The sequence below is a fragment of the Hyla sarda genome, chromosome 6 (assembly GCF_029499605.1).
Source record: "Hyla sarda isolate aHylSar1 chromosome 6, aHylSar1.hap1, whole genome shotgun sequence".
NCBI classification, from domain to species: Eukaryota; Metazoa; Chordata; class Amphibia; order Anura; family Hylidae; genus Hyla; species Hyla sarda.
The window spans coordinates 35,448,084-35,475,490 of record NC_079194.1 but is presented as its reverse complement, the minus strand read 5'-3'; the positions used below and the strand labels follow the sequence as shown (position 1 = coordinate 35,475,490).

The 27,407-nt window shown below is 46.3% G+C and overlaps 1 protein-coding gene across 1 annotated transcript in view; it reads left to right on the top strand.

The window, feature by feature from the left end:
* The window catches only part of KIF14 (kinesin family member 14), a 104,535-nt gene that overhangs the window by 27,300 nt on the left and 49,828 nt on the right, over positions 1–27,407 (top strand). The window contains exons 9-15 of the mRNA XM_056523483.1: positions 2,891–3,007; positions 3,094–3,212; positions 5,692–5,864; positions 8,778–8,925; positions 23,382–23,445; positions 25,063–25,247; positions 26,045–26,147. Of these exons, the coding sequence (XP_056379458.1) occupies positions 2,891–3,007; positions 3,094–3,212; positions 5,692–5,864; positions 8,778–8,925; positions 23,382–23,445; positions 25,063–25,247; positions 26,045–26,147 (909 nt within the window). The remainder of the gene's footprint in view (positions 1–2,890; positions 3,008–3,093; positions 3,213–5,691; positions 5,865–8,777; positions 8,926–23,381; positions 23,446–25,062; positions 25,248–26,044; positions 26,148–27,407) is intronic.

Here is a 27,407-nt window from a genome sequence, read left to right as displayed (position 1 = left end):
CCTTTTGGTTCTTGGGGGGGGGGGGGGGGGTGTCACATGACCACCTATACTGTGTTGTAACACAGTTTTCGTCAGTGTGTTTTAGGCTCCCACAGCAGGAGGATGTCTCCCGCTGTGAGAGCACAAGTGCTGCGGCTAACAGTTAATTCATTCCCCGATGTGGGGATAGTGCTGCGGGGGGAGAAATTAGTTGACAGAAGCTGTGCTTTGCGGGGTGTTACCTGATCTGGGAACAGAAACTCTCCCCCCGCAGCGCTATCTCCACATCGGGGAATTAATGACATGTCCCCCGCAGCGCAGCCCGCAGCACTATCCCCACATCGTGGAATTAATTAAAGGAGTAGTTCAGTGCTGAAAAACATATCCCCTATCCTAAGGAAAGGGGATAAGTTGCAGATCGCGGGGGGTCCGACCGCTGGGGCCCCCTGCGATCTCCTGTACGGGGCCCCGGCTCACTGGCCAGATAGCGGGTGTCGACCACCGCACGAAGCGGCGGGAGACACGCCTCCTCAATACATCGCTATGGCAGAGCTGGAGATTGCCAAAGGCAGCGCTCCGTCTCTGCCATAGAGTTGTATTGAGGGGGCGTGTCTCCCGCCGCTTTGTGCGGTGGTCGACACCCGCTATCTGGCCAGTGAGCCGGGGGCCCCATCGGACGGACCCCCCCGAGGTCTGCAACTTATCCCCTTTCCTTAGGATAGGGGATCTGTTTTTCAGCACTTGACTAAAATCCAATAATCACAGGGGTTTTCACGAGGCCGTACGGAAGATCACGAGGGGCCCCAGCATTCAGTCTTTAGGATAGGGGATACGTTTTCATATCCTGAAGTACTCCTTTAAATCTATGGAGCAGGTCCTGCTTTTACATCTTATTTCGTAATCAGATGCAAGAAATATGCATCGAAAGCCGTAATTAGCAGCAGAGGGAACTGCAGGGGACCGGGGTGGGTAAGCTTAAACGGGCATTGTCAGATACAAAAACTTTTGATATGTTGTAAAGCATGTATAACCAATAGGTTTTGCAATTGCTTTTATTAGAACATTTTCAGTATTTCATACAGAAAAAGCCAATCAAACAACTGCCCCCCCTGCCTGCTTGGACACATACTAGTCCTGCTGTGTCCATGCGTCATCACCTATGTCATGGACACACTTCCTTGATTGACAGCTGTGAGCGCAGGGTTCACATCTGTAGGAAAAATCCTCCCACTGTCAGCTTGTGTCCGGCTACTGTCAGTGAGGACAAGCTGGGAGTTGTAGTTTTGCTAATACTAGGGGAGATGTGAGCAGACAGCATACTGAGGGAGGGGGCGGAGACCTGCACAGTGAGACCACGCCCCCTCCCTTTGAGAGGAATTCAGATTAGTGAAATAAATTAGTGTAATAAAAAAATAAATAAAGGTGCTAGACACATAAAAATCAGATGTGCATGGTCAGGATTAGGTACTAAGTGATATATTATATATTTAAAAAAAAAAATTTGTTGGATCTGACGGGTACACTTTAAGTTTTTTTTACTTTAAGTTTTTTTTTTATTTCTCACCAGTCCCTGCATTATTTACAAAAAATATGACACACCGACATACCCTTTTAATCTTTTTTAATTTCCTTATTTAGGGTACGTTCACACGTACGCAGATTTGATGCGCAGGATTTTCTGCTGCAGATTTTCCATGTAAACTAAATGACTGATCACAGCTTCTAATATGCAGTTACAAATCCTGTGCATCAAATCTGCGCAGGATCCTGTACGTTTGAACGTTCCCTTAGAGTTCTTTTTAATACCTCCCTGTTTTGCACCGTAAGGATATATTGGGAGTATTATACATATACAGTACAGCACACATTCTCCTGCAATGGCAGGTTTTGGAAATAACAATGATCCTGGGCACTTAACCCCTTAGATATCATGATTAATGCTCTCTATTAGTATTATGCAGTGTTTCCCAACCAAAGTGCCTCCAGCTGTTGCGAAAGTACAACTCCCATCATGCCCGGACATCATGTCCGGGCATGCTGGGAGTTTTACTTTCGCAACAGCTGGAGGCAACCTGGTTGGGAAATACTGGTACTATGTATATGCTGTACACAGGGCTATGGCTGTATGTATATATATAAAAAAAAATTTTGTTTATATTATTTATTAATATATATATATATATATATATATATATATATATATAAAATATGTTTGCCATTTATATCATTTAAAGGGGAAAAAGCTTTTTTTTTTTTTCTTTTCTTCTTTTTTTTCTTTTCTTTTCATGTATCAACTGGCTACAGAAAGTTAAACAGATTTGTAAATTACTTCTATAAAAAAAAAAAATCTTAATCCTTCCAATAATTATCAGCTGCTGAAGTTGAGTTGTTCTTTTCTATCTGGCAACAGTGCTCTCTGCTGACATCTCTGCTTGTCTCGGGAACTGCACAGAGTAGAAGAGGTTTGCTATAGGGATTTGCTTCTACTTTGGACAGTTCCCGAGACAGGTGTCAGCAGAGAGCACTTAAACAGAAAAGAACAACTCAACTTCAGCAGCTCATATGTACTGGAAGGATTAAGATTTTTTTAATAGAAGTAATTTACAAATCTGTTTAACTTTCTGGAGCCAGTTGATATATAAAAAAAAAGTTTTTTCCTGGATAACCCCTTTAACTAAATGCATATGAACTAAAAAATGGTGTGTATGTATGTGTATATATATATATATATCTTCTTAAATATACTGTGTATATACAATTTTTTTTTAGTATATGCAATTAGGCCAGATTGATAATTGATATGCATGTAGATAGGTGATATAAATGGTAAAAAAATAAATGTCCCCAGTCTGTTTTAATAAGTAATACAATGAATGGTGCCGTTTTTATTTTACGATTTATTTGCTTGCAGACAGAGCTTGTGGATGGGGATGAGCACGATCACCGGGTTACCAGCAGGATCAACCTTGTGGATCTGGCAGGCAGTGAGAGATGTACTACAGCAAAGACCAGCGGAGAGCGACTCAAGGTATGACCCCTCCCCATACAGACGCACAAGTAGTATAGAGATATATTTAGCTGTATATATCATAAGTGCCCCTCTTATATCCGCAGGAAGGTGTCAGCATCAACAAATCCTTATTGACCCTAGGAAAAGTGATCTCTGCTCTATCGGAGAGCTCTCAGATGAAGAAGAAAGTCTTCATCCCGTACAGAGAATCCGTCCTCACCTGGTAAGTAAAATTGTGAACATAATAATTGATTTATAGGATGGTATACACATTAGACTTTGGACTAATAGCTGTCGGACATACTGGGAGTTGAACTTTTGCAACAGCTGGAGGGCTGCAGTTTGGAGACCACTTGCCTATAGGAAAAACCTTTATTTTTTAGGAGCTCTGCAGTGTTAGGGTATGTTTACACTGCGAAGTTCCCGCAGAAATTCGTGAGTGCAATTCCGCGCAATGAACGTTACCATTAGTGTGAATGGGTCTTCCACCGCTGGAGTTGTTCCGCCCAAAGAAAGAACATGTTCATTCTTTGGCAGAAGTCCGCGAGCACTGCATAGCCGTCAATGGTGACGGCGCAGCCGCCAGACGGAATCTCCGCTCGCTGAAACTCAGCGAGCGGAGATTCCGCAGTGTGAACATACCCTTAGACACTTATCCCCTATCCCTCCGTAGGATAGGGGATAAGTGTCTGATCGCCGAGGTCCGAACGCTGGAACCCCCCTGATCTCCTGTACAGGGCCCTGACTCTGCCGTTGCTCTTCTGTGCAGGAGGTGTGTCGGCCGCAGCATGACGCCGCAGCTGACAGGCCCCCCCCCATGTATTTTTATAGGAGAGGCAGAGATGCAGCATTCATCCCCATCCCTCTCATAGAGCTGAATGGGAGTGTTGTTGACCTCAGTGAGCTTAACGACACGCGCATTAGCTGCGGCCATGCCGTAGGGGATAAATGTCAAACACTGCAGTACTCCTTTATCTTGCACTTTTTCCATTCAATAAGTTTGAATGGGACAAACAAAACGTATCAAATTATTGTGCGATGTTGGATATATTTGCGCAATTTTTTTTCAATGTAATTTTTTCTTGTCTGGTTGACACACCATCTATTGAGTGGAGCTGAACAAAAATGTTGTGACTGTTTAAAAAATTGCATATAATAAATGTGTCTAAAAACTCACTACACTGACATCACGCCCCTTTAGACAGAAAAGCTCAAAAGTTATTGGCTCAAAAGTGCCAATAACACAGCAATAACACAGCAAATTTTTGATCAAAACACCAGCCAAACTAAGCCGAAAATATATACCGTATTTTTCGCTGTATAAGACGCACTTTTTCTTCCCCAAAACTGGGGGGGAAAAGTTGGTTCGTCTTATAAGGCGAATACCTGCGGCCATCAACGGCCGGGACCCGCGGCTAATACAGGACATCACCTATCGCGGTGATGCCCTGTATTAATCCTTCAGACGCGGCGATCAAAGCTGACCGCCGCGTCTGAAGCGAAAATAACACTAACCCGGCTGTTCAGTCGGGCTGTTCACCGCGGCATCTCGAATAGCTTACAGGACAGCGGGAGGGACCTTACCTGCCTCCTCGGTGTCTTCTCCGTTCCGGGATCCCCTGCATGGCCGGCACTCTCCTTCGACGTCATCACGTCGTCGCGCACGCCATCCCGTCATCCAATAGGAGCGGCGTGCGTAGCGATGTGATGACGGCAACGGAGAGCGTGGATCCCGGGGAAGAAGACGTCCAGAGCGTCGGGGACACCACAGGGATGCGGTGAAAGAGATGGAGCGACATCCAGGGCAGCGGTGACGGGTCCGCAGCGGCGGGGACACGTGAGTACTATCTCCTATCCAGTGGCCTTCAACCTGCGGACCTCCAGATGTTGCAAAACTACAACTCCCAGCATGCCAGGACAGCCGTTGGCTGTCCGGGCATGCTGGAAGTTGTAGTTTTGCAACATCTGGAGGTCCGCAGGTTGAAGATCACTGTTGGGTGCGGAATCTTTTTTTTCTAGATTTTGCACCTTTAAAATAGGGTGCGTCTTATATGCCGGTAGCTCTGTTTACAGTACATACAGAGTATTTTTATCTATCTATCTATCTCATATCTATCTATCTATACCCAAGCAGGAGAATACAGCAGCACACTGCTAGCACAAAGATATATATGAAATATGAAATGCTATATTGCTATAATGCTATATTGCTATAATGAAAAATAAAAATTGAGGTGCTTCGCTTACCATTCGACCAAATAGTGTGTACCATCCCACCACGGTAAGGTGACCTCATTGGGACGAACTCTACACTGTGAATGTGCCTCTGAGCAGTCAGTTACCAGGCTTGTAAGGTCTGAAACATCCAGCTCCTTTATAAAATGGTTGGGGTGCAGTATAGCAATATAGCATTTCATATTTCATATATATCTTTGTGCTAGCAGTGTGCTGCTGTATTCTCCTGCTTGTGTATATTTAGCCTAGCAGCCTGCACCTCTATGTCAGGTCCATGCAATAGTTGTGTATCAGTATGTGCTGGCCAACTTATCCTTTTTTTTGTATCTACAGTATCTATCTCGTATCTATCTATCTATCTCATATCTATCTATCTATCTCATATCTATCTATCTCTCCATCTACGGTAATTTATATCTATAATAATGACGGATTATTCTCACACGTCTCTGCCTAATTCCACGAAGGTTGTTGAAAGAAAGTCTTGGAGGCAACTCAAAAACTGCAATGATCGCCACCATCAGCCCCGCCATCAGTAATATGGAGGAGACTCTGAGCACGCTGAGATACGCAAAGCAGGCCCGACTCATCATAAACGTGGCAAAGGTGAACGAAGACATGAACGCCAAACTTATCCGAGGTGAGTGAAATGTATTCTACACGTCCAGCTTTGTTTTCTATGACACCGGTTATAGCGTCAGCCGCCGTATATACACTGTGTGGCCACTTTATTAGAGCCTGCCGCTCTTTCACAATTGTAGCTTCTCTGTATGGCAGTGTTTCCCAACCAAGGTGCCTCCAGCTGTTGCAAAACTACAACTCCCAGCATGCCTGGACAGCCAAAGGCAATCCTTGAGGATTTTCTCATGTAGTGGTGTGGAGTGTTACCAAGAATGATCAAAGAAAAAACATCCAGCAAAAGGAGAGCCTGTGGATGGAACCCGTTGGTCAATGAAAGAAGTCGAATGAGGACAAAAAGTAAAAAAGACTGCAGCCAAATACACCGCCGGAGCTTTAGGGTCACACGTAACGAATCCGCAGCGTAAAACACGCAGCGTGTTTTACGCTGCGGATCCGCTGGTGACCTGACCCATATTGTGCCTCCTGCTGTTGCCGAACCACCCACCCCGCCCCCTGGACTGCAATCCGCCAGTCCGAGCAGCCACATTGGTGGCCTTCGAGTCGCCGAGTGCACTCAGACGTCACGGTGTAGCCACGATGTCTAAGTACACTGCTCGTTTACATGCGCAGTGTACACAGAAAGTGTGGCTGCTTGGAGTGGTGGATTGTAGGCCAGGGGCCGGGGCGAGTGGTTAGGCAACAGCAGGAGGCACAATATGGGTCGGGTCACCGGTGGATCCGCAGTGTAAAATACACTGCAGATCCGTTACGTGTGACCCTACTCTTAAAGGGGTTATATCCAGGAATAGATAAACTGTGCTGATTTCTTCCAAGAGCAACACCACACTTGTCCTCAGTTTGTGTGTGGTATTCCAACTTGGCTCCATTCACTTCAATGGAACAGAGCTGCAATACCACACAGTTCTCTAGTATAAAAAAAGAAAAAAAAAAGAGCTAATTTCTTCCAAAAACTGCATCACACCTGGCTGTGTGTGGTATTGCAGCTCTGTTCCATTGAAGTCAATGGAGCCGAGTTGGAATACCACACACAACAGGTGTGATACTATTTGGACAGGTGTGATACTATTTTTGGAAGAAATTAGCTTCTTTTTTTCTAATACTGTAGAACCCCTTTAACTGACCCGTTCAAATGGGCAGCTCACTATTCTTGTGCACAGATTGGCTTTAACAGGACCTTAAAGGGTACCTTTCATCAAAAAAACTTTTGATATATTATAGATTAATGTATGCAGAATAACTTTCCAATAGCATGTTAAAAAAAATATATGCTTCTTTCTATTTAAAGGGGTATTTCGCCTCTAGACATCTTATCCCCTATCCAAAGAATAGGGGATAACATGTCAGATCGCGGGGGTCCCGCTGCTGCAGCACCCTGCTATCATTACTGCGCAGAGCGAGATCGCTCTGCTCGTAAAGACGGGCAATACAGGGGCCGGAGCATCGTTACGTCACAGCTCCGCCCCTCGTGATGTCACAGCCCACCCCTGTCAATACAAGTCTATGGGAAGGGGGCGTGGCGGTCGTCACGCCCCCTGCCATAGACTTGCATTAAGGGGACGGGCCGTGATGTCATGAGGGGCAGAGCCATGATGTCACGCTGCTCCGGCCCCTGTATCGCCTGTCATTACGCACAGAGCGAACTCGCTCTGTGCAGTAATGATGGCGGGGTGCCGCAGCTGCGATCCCCGGGGTCCCGAGCAGCGGGACCGCGGCGATCTAACATCTTATCCCCTATCCTTTGGATAGGGGATAAGATGCCAGGGGCGGAGTACCCCTTTAATTTTCCACTTTGAAAAAAATGCCCACTAGTGGTCTCCCTACCAGTCCTGGCCGTAAGCTTTTTTTAAATAGATTTCAGACTCATGCTGGAGTCCTAAATCAGCAGTGCTGAGCTTGTCTGTGTCCCGGCTGCAGTCTGAGATTTAGGACTCCAGCATGAGTCGGAAGTCTATAATAAAAAAAAAATAAAAATAAAAAAAGGCTTGACTGAAAAAATTACCACTAGGGGTCTCCCTACCAGTCAAGCCTTTTTTTTTAATTTTTTTTGTTTTTATAAATTTCAGACTCATGCTGAAGTCTAAATCTCAGACTGCAGCCAGGACACAGACAAGCTCAGCACTGCTGATTTAGGACTCCAGCATGAGTCTGAAATGTATAAAAAAGGCTTGCGACCAGGACTGGTAGGGAGACCCCTAGTGGTCATTTTTTCAAAGTGGAAAATTAAATAGAAAGAAGCATATTTTTTAATAACATGCAATTGGAAAGTTATTCTGCATACATTAATCTATAATATATCAAAAGTTTTTTTCATGAAAGGTACCCTTTAATATATTATTTTTCTCTTTTTTCATATTTCTAATGGGTATTCTAATGGGTTTTTTCTTAACTTCTCGAACCTGATTTGCAGATGTCTGCAATTTTTGGCGCATTGGATACGCACAAATGACAAAACAAAGAGGTTTTTATTTATTTGACCTCTTTCTTGGAAGTGATCGATCACAGTGGTACAAAGAAGCCAAGAACAGGGCGGACATTTTGATTAATAACTTGGATAAAGTGTCCCTTCAGTGTATTGCTCAGCATGCAGTGTTCTTGCATAGCCTGTCTTGCATACAGTGGTCTCCAAACTGTGGACCCCCAGCTGTTGCAAAACTACAACTCCTAGCATGCTCGGACAGCCGAAAGCTGTCCGGGCATGCTGGGAGTTGTAGTTTTGCAACAGCTGAAGGCACCGTAGTTGGGGAACACTGATCTAAGTACATAGAGGCTGGGATCTCAGCTACGTTCACTAGGGACTATAACTACCTCATCCAGGCATATTTGTAGTGTATATTTCAGTTACTACGTTTTTTTTTTTGTTGTTTTTATTTGTCCGGTGTTACATATAGTAATACACATTTTGTCCTTTTAGAACTGAAATCCGAAATAGAGAAATTAAAAGCATCTCAACTCTCCGCCAGGAATATAGATTCCGAAAAATATCGACGCTGTCACAGCGAAATCGCATCTCTCAAGAGTAAACTAAGCCAGCAAGAGAAGGAGATGTCAGAGCTGCACAGGTAAGGGAAGCTTGAAATGCAATTTTACGGAGTTATGTAGGATTAACTGGCATTATCTGGCAGCAGTTTAGGCCTCATTTACAACAGCGTCGTGCTCCGTTGTTAGGAACTCTGTTGTTGAGTCTAAATTGCAGAGAAAAAAATCCTGCAAAAATAAACCTTTTCTCTCCTTAAAGAGTACCTGTCATGATCTTGTTACATTTTATGATCCGCCCAGTTCACTGCCCCCATCATGTTAACCCACCCCCTGCCTTTATTTTTATTATTTGTTAGTTTTCTACCTTGATATTGTTCTGTATTTTCTGCTCAGTCTCAGGCCGTAGGGATGGGCATATGGTGGGCAGTTCTGGCGTTTGGGGGGCGTGTCCAAGTGCCAGAGTACCCCTAGTGCTGTGGGCATTACCAGTGCTGCGCGTTGGGTGGCGGTGGGGGGTTGTGGTTGTGTCCGGTGGCGGAGAGCGTTGGGTCTGTGTACTCGGGGAACAGTTCTCTGAGTACTGTGTGTTCTGCGGGCGCTGCGGGGCACTCCTCTGTGAGGGGGGGGGGGGGATGTCCGGGCACCAGGTGTAGAGCCCGTGCGGTCGGGCAAACTAAGCGCTGGCACTGTGGGAGGATCTGGGGTGTACTCGGAAGGGCAGCCTCAGACTTGGGAGGTGACATCAGCCATGCAGGAGGAGCCATCAGTGCCAACCCCAGCAGCTAAGCCAGCACAGAAACTGTTACTAAAACCAGAAGTACTACAGGTCCCAGCCATCCCAGAACCTGTTAGGCAGGAAAAGAGTGGAGGATGTGAGATTGCTGAGTGTAGTAGTGTTGTGGATGAGAGAAGTGTATGTGGGAGTGTAAGTGGAGACACCCGGGCAGGACAATAACCGTAGGAATGTGGTCCGTCTGATTTTGGAGGGGCGAGGATGCGTGCCCACCTTGCGCTAAAGTGGTTGAGCTCCTCCTCCAGATGAAATTCAGGGCGAGTGACATCTTTGCCCTGATTCACCCCTACGGTTCGTCCGAGTTTGATGTCAGTTTCGTTCGGCCAGAGGGTCTTGAACTCTTCTGGTCAAACTAGAAGAACGAGGCTGGCTGGAGGTATTTCGCCGAAAAGGCGATTTCCCGTCAGAACTCTGTCAAGAAAGTGACCGTTTTGACCTCTAACAAGTCGCTTTCTTGTTATGACATCATGACCTGGCTCGGACGGTATGTGGATGTGACGGATATGCCCAAGAAAAACTTTGATGAGCACGGGATCTGGTCCGGGGCCTGGACGTTTTCCGTCAAACTCAAGCGTTCAGGGAGTACGGTTGCCCACATTCCGTCAGCCGCCTTCCTTGGACGTGATAGGATCCAGGTCTTCTATCAGGGGCAGCCTAAGGTCTGTCACAGGTGTGGCAGCCCCACCCACTTTAGCGCAGTCTGTACTGTGCAGGTCTGCGCTTTGTGTGGTGGGGTGGGTCATCTGGCCGCATCCTGCAGGCAGATCCGGTGCCACCTGTGTGGTGTCCTCGGGCACCCTTTTAGCTGTTGTCCTAGCGCCTTCGCCCGTGCAGTTGCCGCTCCGGCTGAGGAGAGCTGTGAAGTGGCCTCGGCTGGGGACGGTACGGGCAGAGATGGGGGCTCAACAGGGCTAGTGAGGAGGAAAAAGGGCCCTGCCAAACTAAGGCGGGAGGAAAATCATAGGAGAAGTAGGGAGCTTCAGAGAGCCCAGGTGACGGGGGTAGCTTCAGCCCCTGCTCCTGAAACTGGCCCTGTAACTGCTCAAGCCCTGGAGGAGAAGGTGCTGAATGAGATCAGAAGGCTTCGCAGAGAGGAAGGCAATATGGCCGACCCTTCCGATTCCTCCCACTATGAAAGTGTGAATGAGGAGAGCGGGGAGAGTCCCAAATAGAAAGACAAGGGCAAAAGGAAGGGGTGAAAGAAGAGGTCAGAGCCCTCTGTTCCTTGTACTGCGGGCCAGGCCCAAAACGAAAGCCTGACTGCCCCTCCTCTGATTGACCTGTCAAACCGGTACCTCGTCCTCGATACCATCTCCTCCCCCTCCTTGGAGGAGGAAGGTGAGGGCGAGGTGCCTAGGGAGTTGGAGCCTCTGGGGGGAACTGAGCCCTGTCCTGTCGAGGCAACTTCCTCAGAGGGCAGAGCAAGACCGGGGCCGGACGGAGACGGGGACCATATGGATCAATCGGAGTGAAAAAAAGATCTAAAAGTGGTCCTGCCCTCTCATCTTCTTCGGGGAAGAGGGAGCTAAAAAGAAAGGGAAAAAAAGGTAAAGGGTTGTCTAACTTAATCACCCTGTATCGCGGCACTCACCCCATTGACGCTGGCATATATTAATTGTGCCAACATAAAGTCTAATACGGCTAGATTTGCAGCCTTTCATTTTCCCGTCTGTGTTGAAGCCGGCATTTTCTTTTTATAGGAGACCAGGTTGTCAGATTTTGCCTCCCTGGTAAAAGCCAGAAGAGAGTGGAGGCACGGTCTCTCCCACTGGGCTCTTGCGGCTGAGCCGTATAGTGGGGTGGCGGTCCTTTTTATCGCTCCTGTTTAATGCCGACGAGTTATTGAATTAGAAATGGGGAGGTGCCTGATCTTGGATGTCTTCATGAAGGGACAAAGCTCAGGCTCATTAACATCTATGCCTTACAAACAAGGTGGGGCCGTAAGGATCTCTTTATGAGGATTAAGCCCTTTCTTTTTTTCAAGTCGGCAAGTGATTTTTGGAGGGGACTTCAATAATGTCACGAGGTCCCAAGATAGGAGAGGTTCCAATAATCCGCTGACTTATGACTGTGTGGCCCTCAGTAATATAGTTAAGGAAGCTTGCTTAGAGGACGCCCACATCCGGAGCCCCTCAGGCCACGCAGGCTTCACCTTTCATTGAGGTAGCTGCAGGTCTAGGATAGACAGATTTTATTTGAAGGAGGAAGCCGTCTCTCCCGCAGTGTCCGTGGTTGAGGTGGAGTTCTCAGATCACTGTATGATTTTGTTTTCCCTGAATGTTTCAGAGACCCCCCGGATGGGAAAAGGTTACTGGAAGCTGAATTCGTCCCTCCTGAAGGAAGCGGAGATAAGACAGTCCTTTGAGGATTTTTTTCAGAGTCAGGTACCTTTACTGGGCCTATGTAGTAGTAAGTCAGAGTGGTGGGAGATGTTCAAGAAGCGGGTTACGAGCTCTCAAGCCTCAGGTCCCTGAACAGGTATCGGCTGTATCAGGGTTTGAGAAGGAACCTCGAGCTTCTCATCTGGAGGTAGCCGAGAGGATATCTCCAGACTTAAGTCCTTGCTGATGAGGTGTTAGTACGATAGGCACGCATCTTTAGTTTTTGAGAGGGATTTCGGGAAGTACCGCTCGCCCGACCCTTACAGAAACTGCAAGATGTCAGTGAGTAGTAAAGTCATTTCAGGACTGATAGTACTGATAGTACAGGATCTCTGAATCGGTCCAGATCAGGGATCTTGGAGGTCGTCAGATCCTTCTACTCGCACCTCTTGGGAAGGAAGGATCTGTATCGGGATGTGATGTCTGGTTTCCTGGCTGAAACCATTCCTGAGCCAGGGGTAGACCCCTCTCTTGGTGTTTTGGCAGAAGAGATTAGGGAAGAGGAAGTGAGACTGGCGATCGAGGGGCTCGCCCCTAAGAAGTCGCCAGGTCCGGATGGCTTAACATCCGAGTGCTACAGGACCTTTAAGGAGTCTTTAGCTCCCCTCTTGACTGAGGTATTCAATGAGTGTCTCTCCTCGGGCACTCTGCTGAAGTCAATGAGGAGGTCAGCCCTGATTCTTCTTTCAAAGGGTAAAGATCCTAGCCATATTGAGAATTGGAGACCCATAGCTCTTCTCAATACGGACAGGAAGCTTCTGGCTAAGATACTGTTTAATCAGTTGGTGAAATTTGCACCCCGGCTCCTTTCGGAGGCCCAGCACTGCACTGTTCCAGGCCGAAGCACCTTAAGTGCTGTCCTTAATATCAGGGAGGCAGTGGAGCGGAGTAGTGTGGGTTTCTGGAAGGGGTACTTGCTGTCCTTGGATCAGGCCAAAGCATTTGATCGGGTGAACCACGAGTACCTCTGGTCCGTCCTCCTGAGATATGGCTTACCGAGTACTTTTGTTAATTGGCTTAAGATCTTGTATGCAGGGGCAGAGAGTTTCCCGCTGGTGAACAGGTGGTCTGGCCGATCTTTTGAGGTGGGGTCCGTAGTCCGTCAGGGTTGTCCTTTGAGCCCGCTTTTATATGTGTAAGCGATCGATCCCTTCCTTAGGAGGGTGAGTCGCGGACCATTGGCGGGAGTCGGGATGAGTCTGGCGGAGCTGGATGTCACCCAGAGAGTGGTGGCGTACGCTGATGAGGTCACCATTTTCATCTACTCGAAAGAGGAGGTCTATTTGGTGATGTCAAAGGTCGACCACTATCTGGAGGCATTCGGGTCTAAGATCAACCGGGATAAGTGTGAGAGTCTCTGGTCTCGGAGGGGGAGATCTCACGTTTGATCTCCCGGACACCCTTCCAGGGCCCCAAGAATCAGCAAAAATCTTAGGCATCACATTCGGCCAGGATGATTATCCCACCAAAAACTGGGATGGTAAGCTCCAGGATGCCGCTCAGAAGGTGGACCAGTGGAAGGGTTGGTCTTTGACCTCAGGGAGAGAGGGTACACCTGATCAAATCGTACCTGCTCCCCTTGTTTATCTATCTGGGCAGTGTATGTATCTTGCCAGAGGCTTATTACACTAGGATCTACAGCCTGTTTTTCCAACTGTTATGGGGGAACAGGAGGAACCTAGTCAAGAGGGAGGTTACGTACCGCACGAGGAGACTAGGCGGTTTATCTATGGTAAACCCTGTGGTGTTCTTAACGAAGACCTTTTTGAAAGCTAACATCGCAAACCTCTGGTCAGAGAGGGCTCCTCCGTGGGTACTCTCCTGCAGGGAATGGTCTCGGCCTTTCTTCCAGGAATGGGAGAGAGGAGGGCGACTGAAGGACCTCCGTACGCCCCATGGATATCTTCCGGCTTATGCTACCCCGACTCTGAAGGCGATACGTTGGTGTGGTCTGGGAGTGTGGGAGATCAGGACCTAGTCAAGGCAGTTCCTTGACAAATGGGTTCTGTTGACCCACTTCCAGAAGCCTCTGGTGCTCAGGGACTGCCCAGGTCGGGATCTGAGGGTGGGGTTGTATCTTTTAAACATGAAAAGGATCCCCCAGAAGTTTTGGGACTTGGCCTGGCGCTGCTTTCAGGGGAAGCTATATGTAAGGGACAACCTGAAGTGCAGGAACTCTGATGACCGGGGATGTCCCCGAGAAGAGTGCGGGGACACGCTGGAAAGCATGGACCACTTCCTGCTTCATTGTCCCTTTAATATAGGGGTTTACAACCGGGTTGGTGCTTCGATCGGCTGGAGTCAACTTGCCGGCCTTACCTACCCGGAGTGGGCTTATGGGGCATTTAGGAACCTGGGTGGCCGAGACCGGGGCACTTTATTCTTAGTTAGTTTAGTGGTTAGGTACTACACGTGGAATGCACGGTGCTTAGTATCGACCCAACAGAAAGTCCTCTCCGAGGTGGAGGTCTGTAGGAACATCACCGGTGACCTCGGGAAGATCAGGTCTTTGGCGTATGGCAGTCTTGGTACCAGTAGGACTTTTCTCCTGTGGAGAAGTTTTTCTTTTGATGTGCCCTATGTACTAGACTTTAACCCTTAAGTACTCAGGTTTTTTCTATTTTTGCACTTTTTTCCTCCTTACCTTTAAAAAAAATCATAATTCTTTCAATTTTGCACCTAAAAATCCATATGATGGCTTATTTTTTGCGCCACCAATCCTACTTTGTAATGACATCAGAATTTTACCCAAAAATCTATGATGAAATGGGAAAAAAATCATTGTGCTTCCGTTTTTACGCAGTAAATTTTTCGGTAAAAATGACACCTTCTCTTAATTCTGTAGGTCCACGATTTTCAGTCCGTGTCAAAAATCTGACATGCTGAGAAAATGACCAGATCGTAGTCACTAGCAGACTACGATCAAGCCCCATAATAGTTAATGGCTCTGTATCTGCCAGTAGCTGTCCCTGCACAGATACGATTTAAGGCAATTTGAGCTTCTGAAATCGTATCTATGCATCGGAAGGTCAAATCATAGTGTGAAGCCAGTAGTAGTGCACTCCATAGTGTGCACCCCCCCCCCCCCCCCTCAGCACTCCAGACTGCATTTCCTGCTTTTGGACTTCTGCCAGGCCAGCAGGCGTCCAAAGTCTGCGCAAGAGATGGGGGGAAATGTGCTTTGGACAAGTAGGGAGACACCTAGTGGCAGCTTTTTTAAACACAAATAAAACATAGAAAACAAAGTACATTAGAAAGATTTTTTATTTGCCATAAAGAGTGCAATAGCAAAAATTTGTTTTGAATGAGAGTGCCCATTTAACCCCTTAAGGACATAGGGCGTATCCATACGCCCCCGTTTCCAAGTCCTTAAGGACCGAGGGCGTATGGATATGCCCTGAGCATTTCCGGCCCCCACTGCTAGCCGTAGGGGAGCCGGAGCCGGATGCCTGCTGAAATCGTTCAGCAGGCATCGGGGCATATCGCCCAGGGGGGTCATTATGTCCCCCCATGTCGGCGATTGCCGCAGATCGCTGGACAATTCAGTCCAGCGATCTGCGGCGGATTCCGGGTCAATCGGGTCTCCAGTGACCCGATGACCCGGAATTACTGGCTGATCGGGGCCGTCAGAGACGGCCCCGAACAGCCAGAGCCTGCAGGGGTGAGGTGGCACTGGTGCCACCTCACGATCGCCCTGATTCGTCGGCCGGATTACCGGCCGACCAATCAGGGCGCCTGCTGCGGGTGTCACTCCCGCAACCCGCTCCGCCCCTCTTCCGGAGGACGTGAGCGGGTGCGGGAAGACGACCCCCGGTGCTGGGGACCCCGATCCCCGGCGTCCCTGTTGGGATCGGGGCCCCAGGAGCAGCGGCGGTGGCGGAGACGACGAGGGACTGACCTGTGCGGCTGGATCGTTGGAGGTGAGTGACAGCCTCCTGCTGTTGCTTAGCAACAGCTCCCAGCATGCAACAAGGGCATGCTGGGAGCTGTAGTTATGCAACAGCAGGAGGCAGACCACCACAACTCCCAGCATGCCCTTATGGGCATGCTGGGACTTGTAGTTTTGAAACAGCTGGAGGCACATTCTTTCTATGTAAAAGTGTACCTTCAGCTGTTGTGTAACTACAACTCCCAGCTTGCACAATCAGCTAAAGTGCATGCTGGGAGTTGTAGTGGTGCATCTGGTGGTTACATAACTACAACTCCCAGCATGCCCGTTGGCTGTCGGTGACTGCTGAGAGTTGTAGTTTTGCAACAGCTGAAGGCACACTGAGTTAAGTAGTAAACCAGTGTGTCTCCAGCTGTTGCATAACTACAATCCCCAGCATCCCCAGCCAATGTAGTATGCCTCCGGCTGTTGCATAACTACAAGACCCAGCATGCCCTTCCGCTGTCCGTACATGCTGGGGGTTGTAGCTTTTGCAACAGCTGAAGGCACACTGGTTGCAAAACACTGAGTTTGTTACCAAACTCGGTGTTTCACAACCTGTGTGTCTCCAGCTGTTGCAAAACTACAACTCCCAGCATGCACTGATAGACCGTACATGCTGGGAGTTGTAGTTTTGCAACAGCTGGATGTTTCCCCCCCCCAATGTGAACGTACAGGGTACACTCACATGGGCGGAGGATTACAGTAAGTATCCGGCTGCAAGTTTGAGCTGCGGCAAATTTTCTGTCGCAGCTCAAACTGCCAGCGAGAAACTACTGTGAACCCCCCGCCCATGCGACTGTATCCTAAAAACACTACACTACACTAACACACAATAAAATAAAAAGTAAAAAACACTACATATACACATACCCCTACACAGCCCCCCTCCCCTCCCCAATAAAAATGAAAAACGTCTGGTACGTCACTGTTTCCAAAACGGAGCCTCCAGCGGTTGCAAAACTACAACTCCCAGCAAGCACTGATAGACCGTACATGCTGGGAGTTGTAGTTTTGCAACAGCTGGATGTCCCCCCCCCCCAATGTGAACGTACAGGATACACTCACATGGGCGGAGGATTACAGTAAGTATCCGGCTGCAAGTTTGAGCTGCGTCAAATTTTCTGCCGCAGCTCAAACTGCCAGCGAGAAACTACTGTGAACCCCCGCCCGTGTGGCTGTACCCTAAAAACACTACATTACACTACCACAAAATAAAATAAAAAGTAAAAAACACTACATATACACATACCCCTACACAGCCCCTCTCCCCAATAAAAATGAAAAACGTCTGGTACGCCACTGTTTCCAGAATGGAGCCTCCAGCTGTTGCAAAACAACTACTCCCAGTATTGCCAGATAGCCACTGACTGTCCAGGCATGCTGGGACTTTTACAACAGCTGGTGGCCCCCTGTTTGGGAATCATTGGCGTAGAATACCCCTATGTCCACCCCTATGCAATCCCTAATTTAGGCCTCAAATGCGCATGGCACTCTCACTTTGGAGCCCTGTCATATTTCAAGGCAACAGTTTAGGGCCACATATGGGGTATCGCCGTACTTGGGAGAAATTGGGCTTCAAATTTTGTGGGGTATTTTCTGCTATTACCCTTTTTAAAAATGTAAAATTTTTGGGAAAACAAGCATTTTAGGTAAAAAAAAATTTTTTTTTTACATATACAAAAGTCATGAAACACCTGTGGGGTATAAAGGTTCACTTAACCCCTTGTTACGTTCCCCGAGGGGTCTAGTTTCCAAAATGGTATGCCATGTGTTTTTTTTTTTTTGCTGTCCTGGCACCATAGGGGCTTCCTAAATGCGGCATGCCCCCAGAGCAAAATTTGCTTTCAAAAAGCCAAATGTGACTCCTTCTCTTCTGAGACCTGTAGTGCGCCAGCAGAGCACTTTCCACCCCCATATGGGGTGTTTTCTGAATCGGGAGAAATTGGGCTTCAAATTTTGGGGGGTGTTTTCTGCTATTACACTTTTTAAAAATGTAAACATTTTGGGAAACCAAGCATTTTAGGTAAAAAAAAATAAAAAATTTTCACATATGCAAAAGTCGTGAAACACCTTTAGGGTATTAAGGTTCACATTACCCCTTGTTACTTTCCCCGAGGGGTCTAGTTTCCAAAATGGTATGCCATGTGTTTTTTTTTTTTGCTGTTCTGGCACCATAGGGGCTTCCTAAATGCGGCATGCCCCCAGAGCAAAATTTGCTTTCAAAAAGCCAAATGTGACTCCTTCTCTTCTGAGACCTGTAGTGCGCCAGCAGAGCAATTTTCACCCCCATATGGGGTGTTTTCTGAATCGGGAGATATTGGGTTTCAAATTTTGGGGGGTATTTTCTGCTATTACACTTTTTAAAAATGTAAAATTTTTGGGAAACCAAGCATTTTAGGTAAAAAAAAATTTTTTTTTTTTACATATGCAAAAGTCGTGAAACACCTGTGGGGTATTAAGGTTCACTTTACCCCTTGTTACGTTCCCTGAGGAGTCTAGTTTCCAAAATGGTATGCCATGTGTTTTTTTTTGCTGTTCTGGCAACATAGGGGCTTCCTAAAGGTGACATGCCCCCCAAAAACCATTTGACGCTCCTTCCCTTCTGAGCCCTCTACTGCGCCCGCCGAACAATTAACATAGACATATGAGGTATGTCCTTACTCGAGAGAAATTGGGTTTCAAATACAAGTAAAAATTTTCTCCTTTTTACCCCTTGCAAAAATTCAAAAATTGGGTCTACAAGAACATGCGAGTGTAAAAAATGAAGATTTTGAATTTTCTCCTTCACTTTGCTGCTATTCCTGTGAAACACCTAAAGGGTTAATACACTTACTGAATGTCATTTTGAAAACTTTGGGGGGTGTAGTTTTTATAATGGGGTCTTTTATTGGGCATTTCTAATATGAAGACCCTTCAAATCCACAAAATTTTGTGAAAAATTTCAAAATTGCTGCTGAACTTTGAAGCCCTCTGGTGTCTTCCAAAAGTAAAAACTCATAAATTTTATGATGCAAACATAAAGTAGACATATTGTATATGTGAACCCAAAAAAAAAATATTTTGAATATCCATTTTCCTTACAAGCAGAGAGCTTCAAAGTTAGAAAAATGCTAAATTTTCATTTTTTTCATCAAATTTGGTGATTTTTCACCAAGAAAGGATGCAAGTTACCATAAAATTTTACCAATAAGTTAAAGTAGAATATGTCACGAAAAAACAATCTCGGAATCAGAATGATAACTAAAAGCATTCCAGAGTTATTAATGTTTAAAGTGACAGTGGTCAAAATTGCAAAAAACGCTCCGGTCCTTAAGGTGAAAAAGGGCTCGGTCCTTAAGGGGTTAAACAACTGATACTTTACGGAAACCCGATGGATCCAGCAGTGTCTGTTTGGCGCAAAAAAACTGAACGGACATCGAACGGATACATTGCTGATGTGAACTTAGCCTTACTTCCCTTTAAGAGCACATGCATGCTAAGCCAAGCTGAGCGTGCACATTTATGGGCCGGAATGAATAGCTGTTAGCCGACATCTGTTGAATGTGTATGGGCGACTTTACTGGATGTGTTGTGTGATGTGACTTTGTGGTATGACTTTTGAACAAAAATCAGACCAGCATTTTGCACTCCAAGGGTCCGTTCTTACCTACAGTGTGTACTACTTCTGCATATTTGATGCTGTTTAATCAATACAAATAATTGAGCGCAGCATCCAGTCTGCAGAAGATATGGTACCCGTGAATATCCCCTTAGACTGTGTTCACCAGATCCCACATCAACAGATCACAAATGTGTTTGTTCAATCCTATTATTGGGATTGCTTAGGATAAAAAAAAAAAAAAAAAAAAAGTTGCTTCTTTTTTTGCAAAGACCGCCCTACTCCATTCCACAGGTCAAGTGTAGTACTGCAGCTCAGTCCCATTCACTTCATAGGAGCCAACCTGCAATACCAGACACAACCTGTGGACAGCAGTGGTGCTATTTTTGCAAGGAAGAAGCTGTGTTTTTCTAATCCTGGACAACCCCTTTAACTTATTATTGGGAGGTCTGTTGTGGTGTCCGTTGTTTTGACGGCAAGAATACATTTTCATATGTTTAAATGTACCTATCATTATACCAAACCTGTGATATTTTATAGTGAGACCCTCACCAATCGCTAGAATAAAAGGCAGAAGCGCATGGCTGTGAGTACGTGGTACATGACTACCAGGGGTGTGGAAATTTAACAAGAAAATACTTGTCCATGGGACTAAAACGAAGCAAAATCTACTTGTCCCTCATGACGATCCACTTGTCAGGGCCAATTTTCGCTTTTACACTCTCGTTTTTACCTCCTTGACCTAAAATAGCCATAACTACCTACTATAATGATACCTTTTAATTTTTCCATGACATATTCTCTGAAACAAAACAATCTACCCCACTAGCCCACCAGGGAGCATTCACATGTCCCTTTAGACACCGCTGTCAGCTTTGACAGCGGCGATCTAAAGGGTTAATAGCCAGCCACGGCGAAATCAGCTGGGAGCCACCGGGTATGGAGCGGGCTCGAGTCCGGAACACGCTCCATACACCCTTCTGAGCGCCGCCGTGCTTGTTGGGGGCCCTGCTTACCTGAAGCAGGGCTAAGGGACTGAAAAAGTCACCTGCCCAGCACCCGGAATGGCATGTCCCGGGCGTCGGGCGGTACAAATTCCACGTCCCTGACTACAATGGAAGTCTAAGGGACTTGCTGGAAATCCCATAGACGTCTACTGTAAATCCATATACCGCTCGTTGTAGCAGTTCTGAGCACTTCTGCCTTTCCATTCTGGCAATCACTAGGGGTGTGAAGAAGAATTTGGCGATACGATTCGAATTTGGCGATCGCGATACCAGTGTGACGATTCGATATATCCCGATACCGTCTAGGTGACGATACATCACGATATATCCCGATACATCGCTCACCTGTGAGCATTCATAGATCCCAATAGACGCCGCTGTCAGCTTTGACAGCGGCGATCTAGTAGTCCAACGCGCACCTTTCTCGTTTTATCCCGGCCGGGCTGCAAAATAAAAGAAAACGCACTTTCTCTTACCTGCCAACGAGCCCCCGGAGCTCCGGTATACTCCGGTACAGGCGTTCGGTCCCCGGGCTGTATTCTTCTTACTTCCTGTTAGCCCGGCACGTCACACGGAGCTTCAGCCTATCACCAGCCGGGGCGGGACATTGCTGCGGCCGGTGATAGGCTGAAGCTCCGTGTGACGTGCCGGGCTAACAGGAAGTAAGAAGAATACAGCCCGGGGACCGAACGCCTGTACCGGAGTGTACCGGAGCTTCGGGGGCTCGTTGGCAGGTAAGAGTGCGTTTTCTTTTATTTTGTAGCCCGGACGGGATAAAATGAGAAAAGTGCGCGCCGGAGTACTCCTTTAATAGCCAGCCATGGCGATCGCCGCATGCTGGCTATTAGCGGCGGCCCGGGGGAGAACAGCCAGGGGCTGCAGAGTATGGAGCGGGCACGAGTCCGGAGCCCGCTCCATACACAATGCAGAGCACCGCATGCTGGATACTAGCGGCGGTGATGCATCAGCGGCCCCCGGCTACTGAAATCAGCCGGGGGCTGCAGAGTACGGAGCGGGCACGAGTCGGAGCCCGCTCCGTACACCCAGAGCGCCGCCGCGTCAGATCCGGCCTGCCCGGCTCCACAAATGTGGAACTTGTATCTCCTGATGCCGGGACATGCTGTTCAGGGCGTCAGGAGATACAAATTCCACATCCCTAAAAGAATCGATTCAAAAATATTTAGAATCGATTCAGTATCGCCAAATGAAAAAATTGCGATAATCGCGCAAATCGATTTTTTCTTACATCCCTACTCTCCACCTTTGCAGCCTTCTGACTAGTCACTATGACATGTCAGAAGTTTGTTATAAATTACAAATTTCCATCGAAATTTCCAATCTGAGTCATCTGAATGTGAACATGCTGCCCAATGCCGTTTCTGTGTCTAAGTTCTGCATGATATCGTGATAAGCCACTTATTTTTTTTTTTGAGTGACCTAGATTCAATATACATATTGAAAAAATCTGCACCGTATTTACTGCAATACGAATATTAAGTGAAAACAATGGGGTGTTTTTTTAATGCAGATTTTATGGGAAAATATCCTAAAAGGCACACAATAGACACTGCAGTTACAGTAAGGGAGACCTCTTAGGCTTGGAATAATGGTTGGATTTTTTCGAGTAAAAATACTTCTCCAATTCTTCTCCGAACATTTATTTTTAAGTGGTACTCCGCTGCCAGGAGTTCGTGACGTCACGCCCCGCCCCCCTCATGACGTGACGTCACGCCCCGCCCCCTCAATGCAAGTCTATGGGAGGGGGTGTGACGGCAGTCACGCCCTCTCCCATAGACTTGCAGTGAGGGGGCGGGACATCATGGGGGGGCGTGGCTATTACATCATGAGCTCCCGATGCCGGCTCCAGCGTTCGGAACACTTTGTTCCAAACGCTGAGCAGCGGAGTACCCCTTTAAGCTTTAGCATGATCTTTAAAGATCACTTCTGTAGTCATTTCCTTATCATTACAGACAACATTACAGTAAGAGGTGACACCATTAGGATGATAAGACAGATCAGGTCATTTACAATAGGTAATGGTCACAGCTCCCCTCCTCCTCCCTGCAGCAGGTTACAGAGCATGCCCACAATGCTTTCCTATAGAAGTCCGTTTATACACTACTGGTGTCTATGACTAACATGGCTTCAGTAATACATATCTCTAAATGCTAATAGCAGCATCTAAAGCAAGATGGCCGACCCCCCTATAATCATGTGCAAAACCTAGAAAAATAAATCTACAAAAACAGATTAGAAAGAATTTGTATCATTGTCTGGTTTTACAGTGCATCTGTCATGTGCAGCCGTAGAACATTCCCAATGGAACAGATGATGTAGGACACTAATAACACAGATACCTTTTTGTTTTTGCTAATCTGTGCTTCTAAAAAGCCAAAAAACAAGTCAGAGGGGCAGTGCCAAGGCTTGAAAAGCCACAGGCTGGCACGTCTTTCCTTTGGAGTGATCAGTAAAATAAATATGTGATGTGTTCCCTTTAAGAAATGTTCATACCCTTAAAGGGGTACTCCGCTGCTCAGCGTTTGGAACAAACCGGCGCCGGGAGCTCGTGATGTGATAGACCCGCCCCGTCATGACTTCACGCCACACCCCCTCAATGCAAGTCTATGGGAGGGGGGGCGTGACGGCGGTCACGCTCCCTTCCATAGACTTGCATTGAGGGGGCGGGGCGTGATATTGTGAGGGGGCGGGGCTATCACGTCACAAGCTGCCGGCCCCAGCATTCCAAACGCTGAGCAGCGGAGTACCCCTTTAATAATATAGTTAACAAAGTTTCTTAATTTGTCTTGTCTTTTCTTGGTTGATATCAAGGGCTTGGAGAGAAAAGCTGGAGCGAGCAGAACAAAGAAAGAAAGAGGAAACAAAAGAATTACAGGTGGGCTTCACTTTTAGGGCCGTCAGGGTGTTTAGCAATTTGTGAACTGTACAAAGTAGTGAGGCTCCAATTTAAAGGAGCAGTGCGACGAAAAATAACTTCTCCCCTATCTAAACATAGGGGATAAGTTATAGATCGCGGTAGGTCTGAGCGCTCGGACCCCCCTCGATCTCCTGAACGGGGCCTCCGGCAGTCTGATGGAAGCGGCCGTTCCGACCCCCTCAGGAAGCAGCTGTCGAGACACCCCCTCCATGTATCTCTATGGGATGTATACATATATCATTCACACACACTCACACACATATATAGATAGATAGATGTAAAACGCAAACCATTTCATAGGAAGTAGTTTTCCGATGGCTTTTACTTGGGGTAGACCAGTATTCTTAAAGGGATGTTCTGTCTTGTTCACCCGATGCTCATCTCACTTCTTGCTTTCAGCAGGGAGATCTCTTGCTCTGTGGTTGACACTTCAGGCACACTGGCTGGGCTGTGTAAGCTACTAGCACTTTGCATGACAGGGATTACTTTTACATAAAGATAAGGCTACCGTGGTCTGTGACCGAGACAACAAGCATTAAACAAAAGCAGCTGTAACATGAAAACGGGGCGTGTAAAAATGTTATATATTTACAAAAGCATATAACTTTAAAAATGATGATGCAGCTGGAAAAATCCCTTTAAACTTGAGGCTCTCCAGCTGTTGCAAAACTACAACTCCCAGCATGCCCTGACAGCTAGGAGTTGTAGTTTTGCAACAGAAGGAGAGCAATAGGCTCTAGATCACTAGTGTAGGTCTTTAAAAGGGGTACTCTGGTGGAAAACGTGTGTGTGTGTATATATATATATATAATTTTTTTTTTTTTTTTTTTTTAATCAACTGCTGCCAGAAAGTTAAACAGATTTGTGAAATACTTCTTTTAAAAAAATCTTAATCCTTTCAGTACTTATTAACTGCTGAATACTACAGAGGAAATTCTTTTCTTTTTGGAACACAGAGCTCTCTGCTGACATCACGAGCACAGTGCTCTCTGCTGACATCTCTGTATATTTTAAGAACTGTCCAGAGTAGGAGAAAATCCCCATAGCAAACATATGGACAGAGATGTCAGCAGAGAGCACTGTGCTCGTGATGTCAGCAGACAGCTCTGTGTTCCAAAAAGAAAATAATTTCCTCTGTAGTATTCAGCAGCTAATAAGTACTGGAAGGATTAAGATTTTTTAATAGAAGTAATTTACAAATCTGTTTAACTTTCTGGCACCAGTTGATTAAAAAAAGAAAAAAAAAGTTTTCCACTGGAGTAACCCTTTAATATGAGATTGGTGAGTAAGACTACTGACCCACCCTCTCTCTCTGACTACTGAATTCCTGTGCAGAATTGCCACAAGGAAGATTTCATTTTCAGGCGAATCCCATTGCTCTCAATAGGACTTTGCTGCTCAGTTCACACTACGGAAGATTTGTAGTGTTGATTCTGTAGGGGGCTGCTGTAAGCAGAATCTGTCTAGTCCTGTGGTTTTAAATGGGAATACTCTAAAAAAAAACAAAAAAAAACAAAAAACAAAAAAAAAACCATGCGTGTGACCAGCCCTGTGCCCATCTACTGTGTCTTTTAGAAAGCAGGCATCACCTTTAAGATGGACAACCGCCTACCTAACCTGGTGAACCTGAATGAAGATCCTCAGCTGTCGGAGATGTTGCTTTACATGATAAAAGAAGGAAAGACCACAGTAGGGAAATATCAAGAGGGTTCATCTCATGACATCCAGCTGTCGGGGGCGCTTATAGCAGAAGACCACTGGTAAGTTAGGGGTTAATATTGTTCACAGCCAATATGGACATAGATAACTGTATATTATTATAAACCTGTGGTGTTCTAATAATCAGCCATATGGCCACATACGCTTGCTGTAATAAGATTTATTAAAGTGTACCTGTCATATTACAGAAAAATATAATCTTTATATATATATATATATATATATATATATATGTTACTAGGTCATTAGAGTCTTTACATGTCTTTTTTATGTGTCTAGCTTCTGTATTTGGCTCACAAATCCCTCCGTTCTGCTGCTTACTTTTTCTGGCATCCACTGCTGAGGAAGGGGCGTGTCTGAGGCAAGCACTGAGCCCGCCCTCACTCACCATGCATTCACTTCCTCCCTGAGTCTGCTGTGCTGTGCTGGGTCTCTTCATCCAATCACTGCATGCTGCTCTGTAATCCCCTCTGCTTTGTTTTCATGCTGCGGTTTGATAAGACCGGAGTGAGCAAAGATGAGTATTTCACAGTTACTGCTGCTGTGCAGAATTCTTTATTTTCTAGTGCTTAAAATGTCCATAAATCCATTTGCGGGACGCCAGAGCAGAGTCAGGCTAATGCATGGGACAAAGATGCTGCTGCGGCTGGACTGGGTTAGGTTATGGATTGTATGGTGACCCCTATCAAAATAACATTATTTTTTTTTCTTTTTTTATAAAGTATATTACAAAGGTGAATGTTTTGCCAAGATGTGCAACATAAAAAAAAATGTTTTCGATTCTCATCAGTGCCATTCCAGTTACCCTTAACATTATTTCATGTTCTTTTGCTTTTAGTACCATCACAAACATTCACAACACAGTGACCATTACCCCTACAGGAGACGCAAAGACCTACGTGAATGGAGATCAGATTTCATCCTCAACTGTTTTGCATCATGTAGGTTCGGTTTTTATTGTTTGTTGTTATTGAGGGACGGTGGCTGTGAAAGAAGCATTATAAGAACCGGCTCCGCCGCAACAAGATTGTGGGGTACCAACTTTTATAGTAACCAGGGGCCTAATAAAGGCCTGAAGGACTGCCATCTTAGTACTACTAGTACTATTATTGTATACGTTTAAAAAGAGAAGTAAAAATAATAATTAATAATAAAAAAAAAAAAAAAAAATATATATATATATATATATATATATATATATATATATATATTTACACATATATATTATATATACACATATATATAAAAAATATGTACAGTGACCCCCCCCGACCTACGATGGCCCCGACATACAATCATTTCAGCATACGATCACTCTCAGATGCCATTGCATGTTGAAGGCAGCATCAACATACGATGCTTTTGTATGTCGTAGCCATCGCATAAACGGCTATCCGGCAGCACAGACTGCTTCAGCTGCCACTGGATAGCCGTTTACGGTGCCCCGTGTGGTCCGGTGATGACCACTTACCTGTCCTCGGGGCTCCGGCGCGTCCTCTTCGGGATCCTCTGCATCGTCGGCGCTCTCCATCGTCGTCATCACGTCGCTGCCCACGCCGTCCCGTCATCCAATAGGAGCGACGTGCGTAACGATGTGATGGCGGCGGCGGAGAGCGACTTTCTCTGGCAGCAGAGACCTTCCCGGAGCGTCGGGGACACCTTGGGGACGCGGCGAAAGCGATGGACGGCGACATCCCGGGCAGCGATGACGAGCAGTGACGGTCTGGAGCAACGGGGACAGGTGAGTGCAATCTCCAATACCAGTGGTCTTCAACCTGCGGACCTCCAGATGTTGCAAAACTACAACACCCAGCATGCCCGGACAGCCAACGGCTGTCCGGGCATGCTGGGTGTTGTAGTTTTGCAACATCTGGAGGTCCGCAGGTTGTAGACCACTGTCCTATACTTTACATTGCACGGATCCCTCAACATACGATGGTTTCAACAAACGATAGTCTGTTTGGAGCGGATTACCATCGTATGTTGAGGGATCACTGTATATACAAAAAAAAGCAATAATAAATACAATAAAAAGAAAACATAAGTGGCAATGCCCCATCCATAAGTCAGAATACTTAAAATATCACATTATTTATCTTGTATGGTAAAGAGAAAGCTGGCACTGCAGCCAAGCACTTCACAAGTCCATTGGAACTAGTGATAAAGGTGGAGAAGAAAATGGGCCTCACAAATGATGCTCT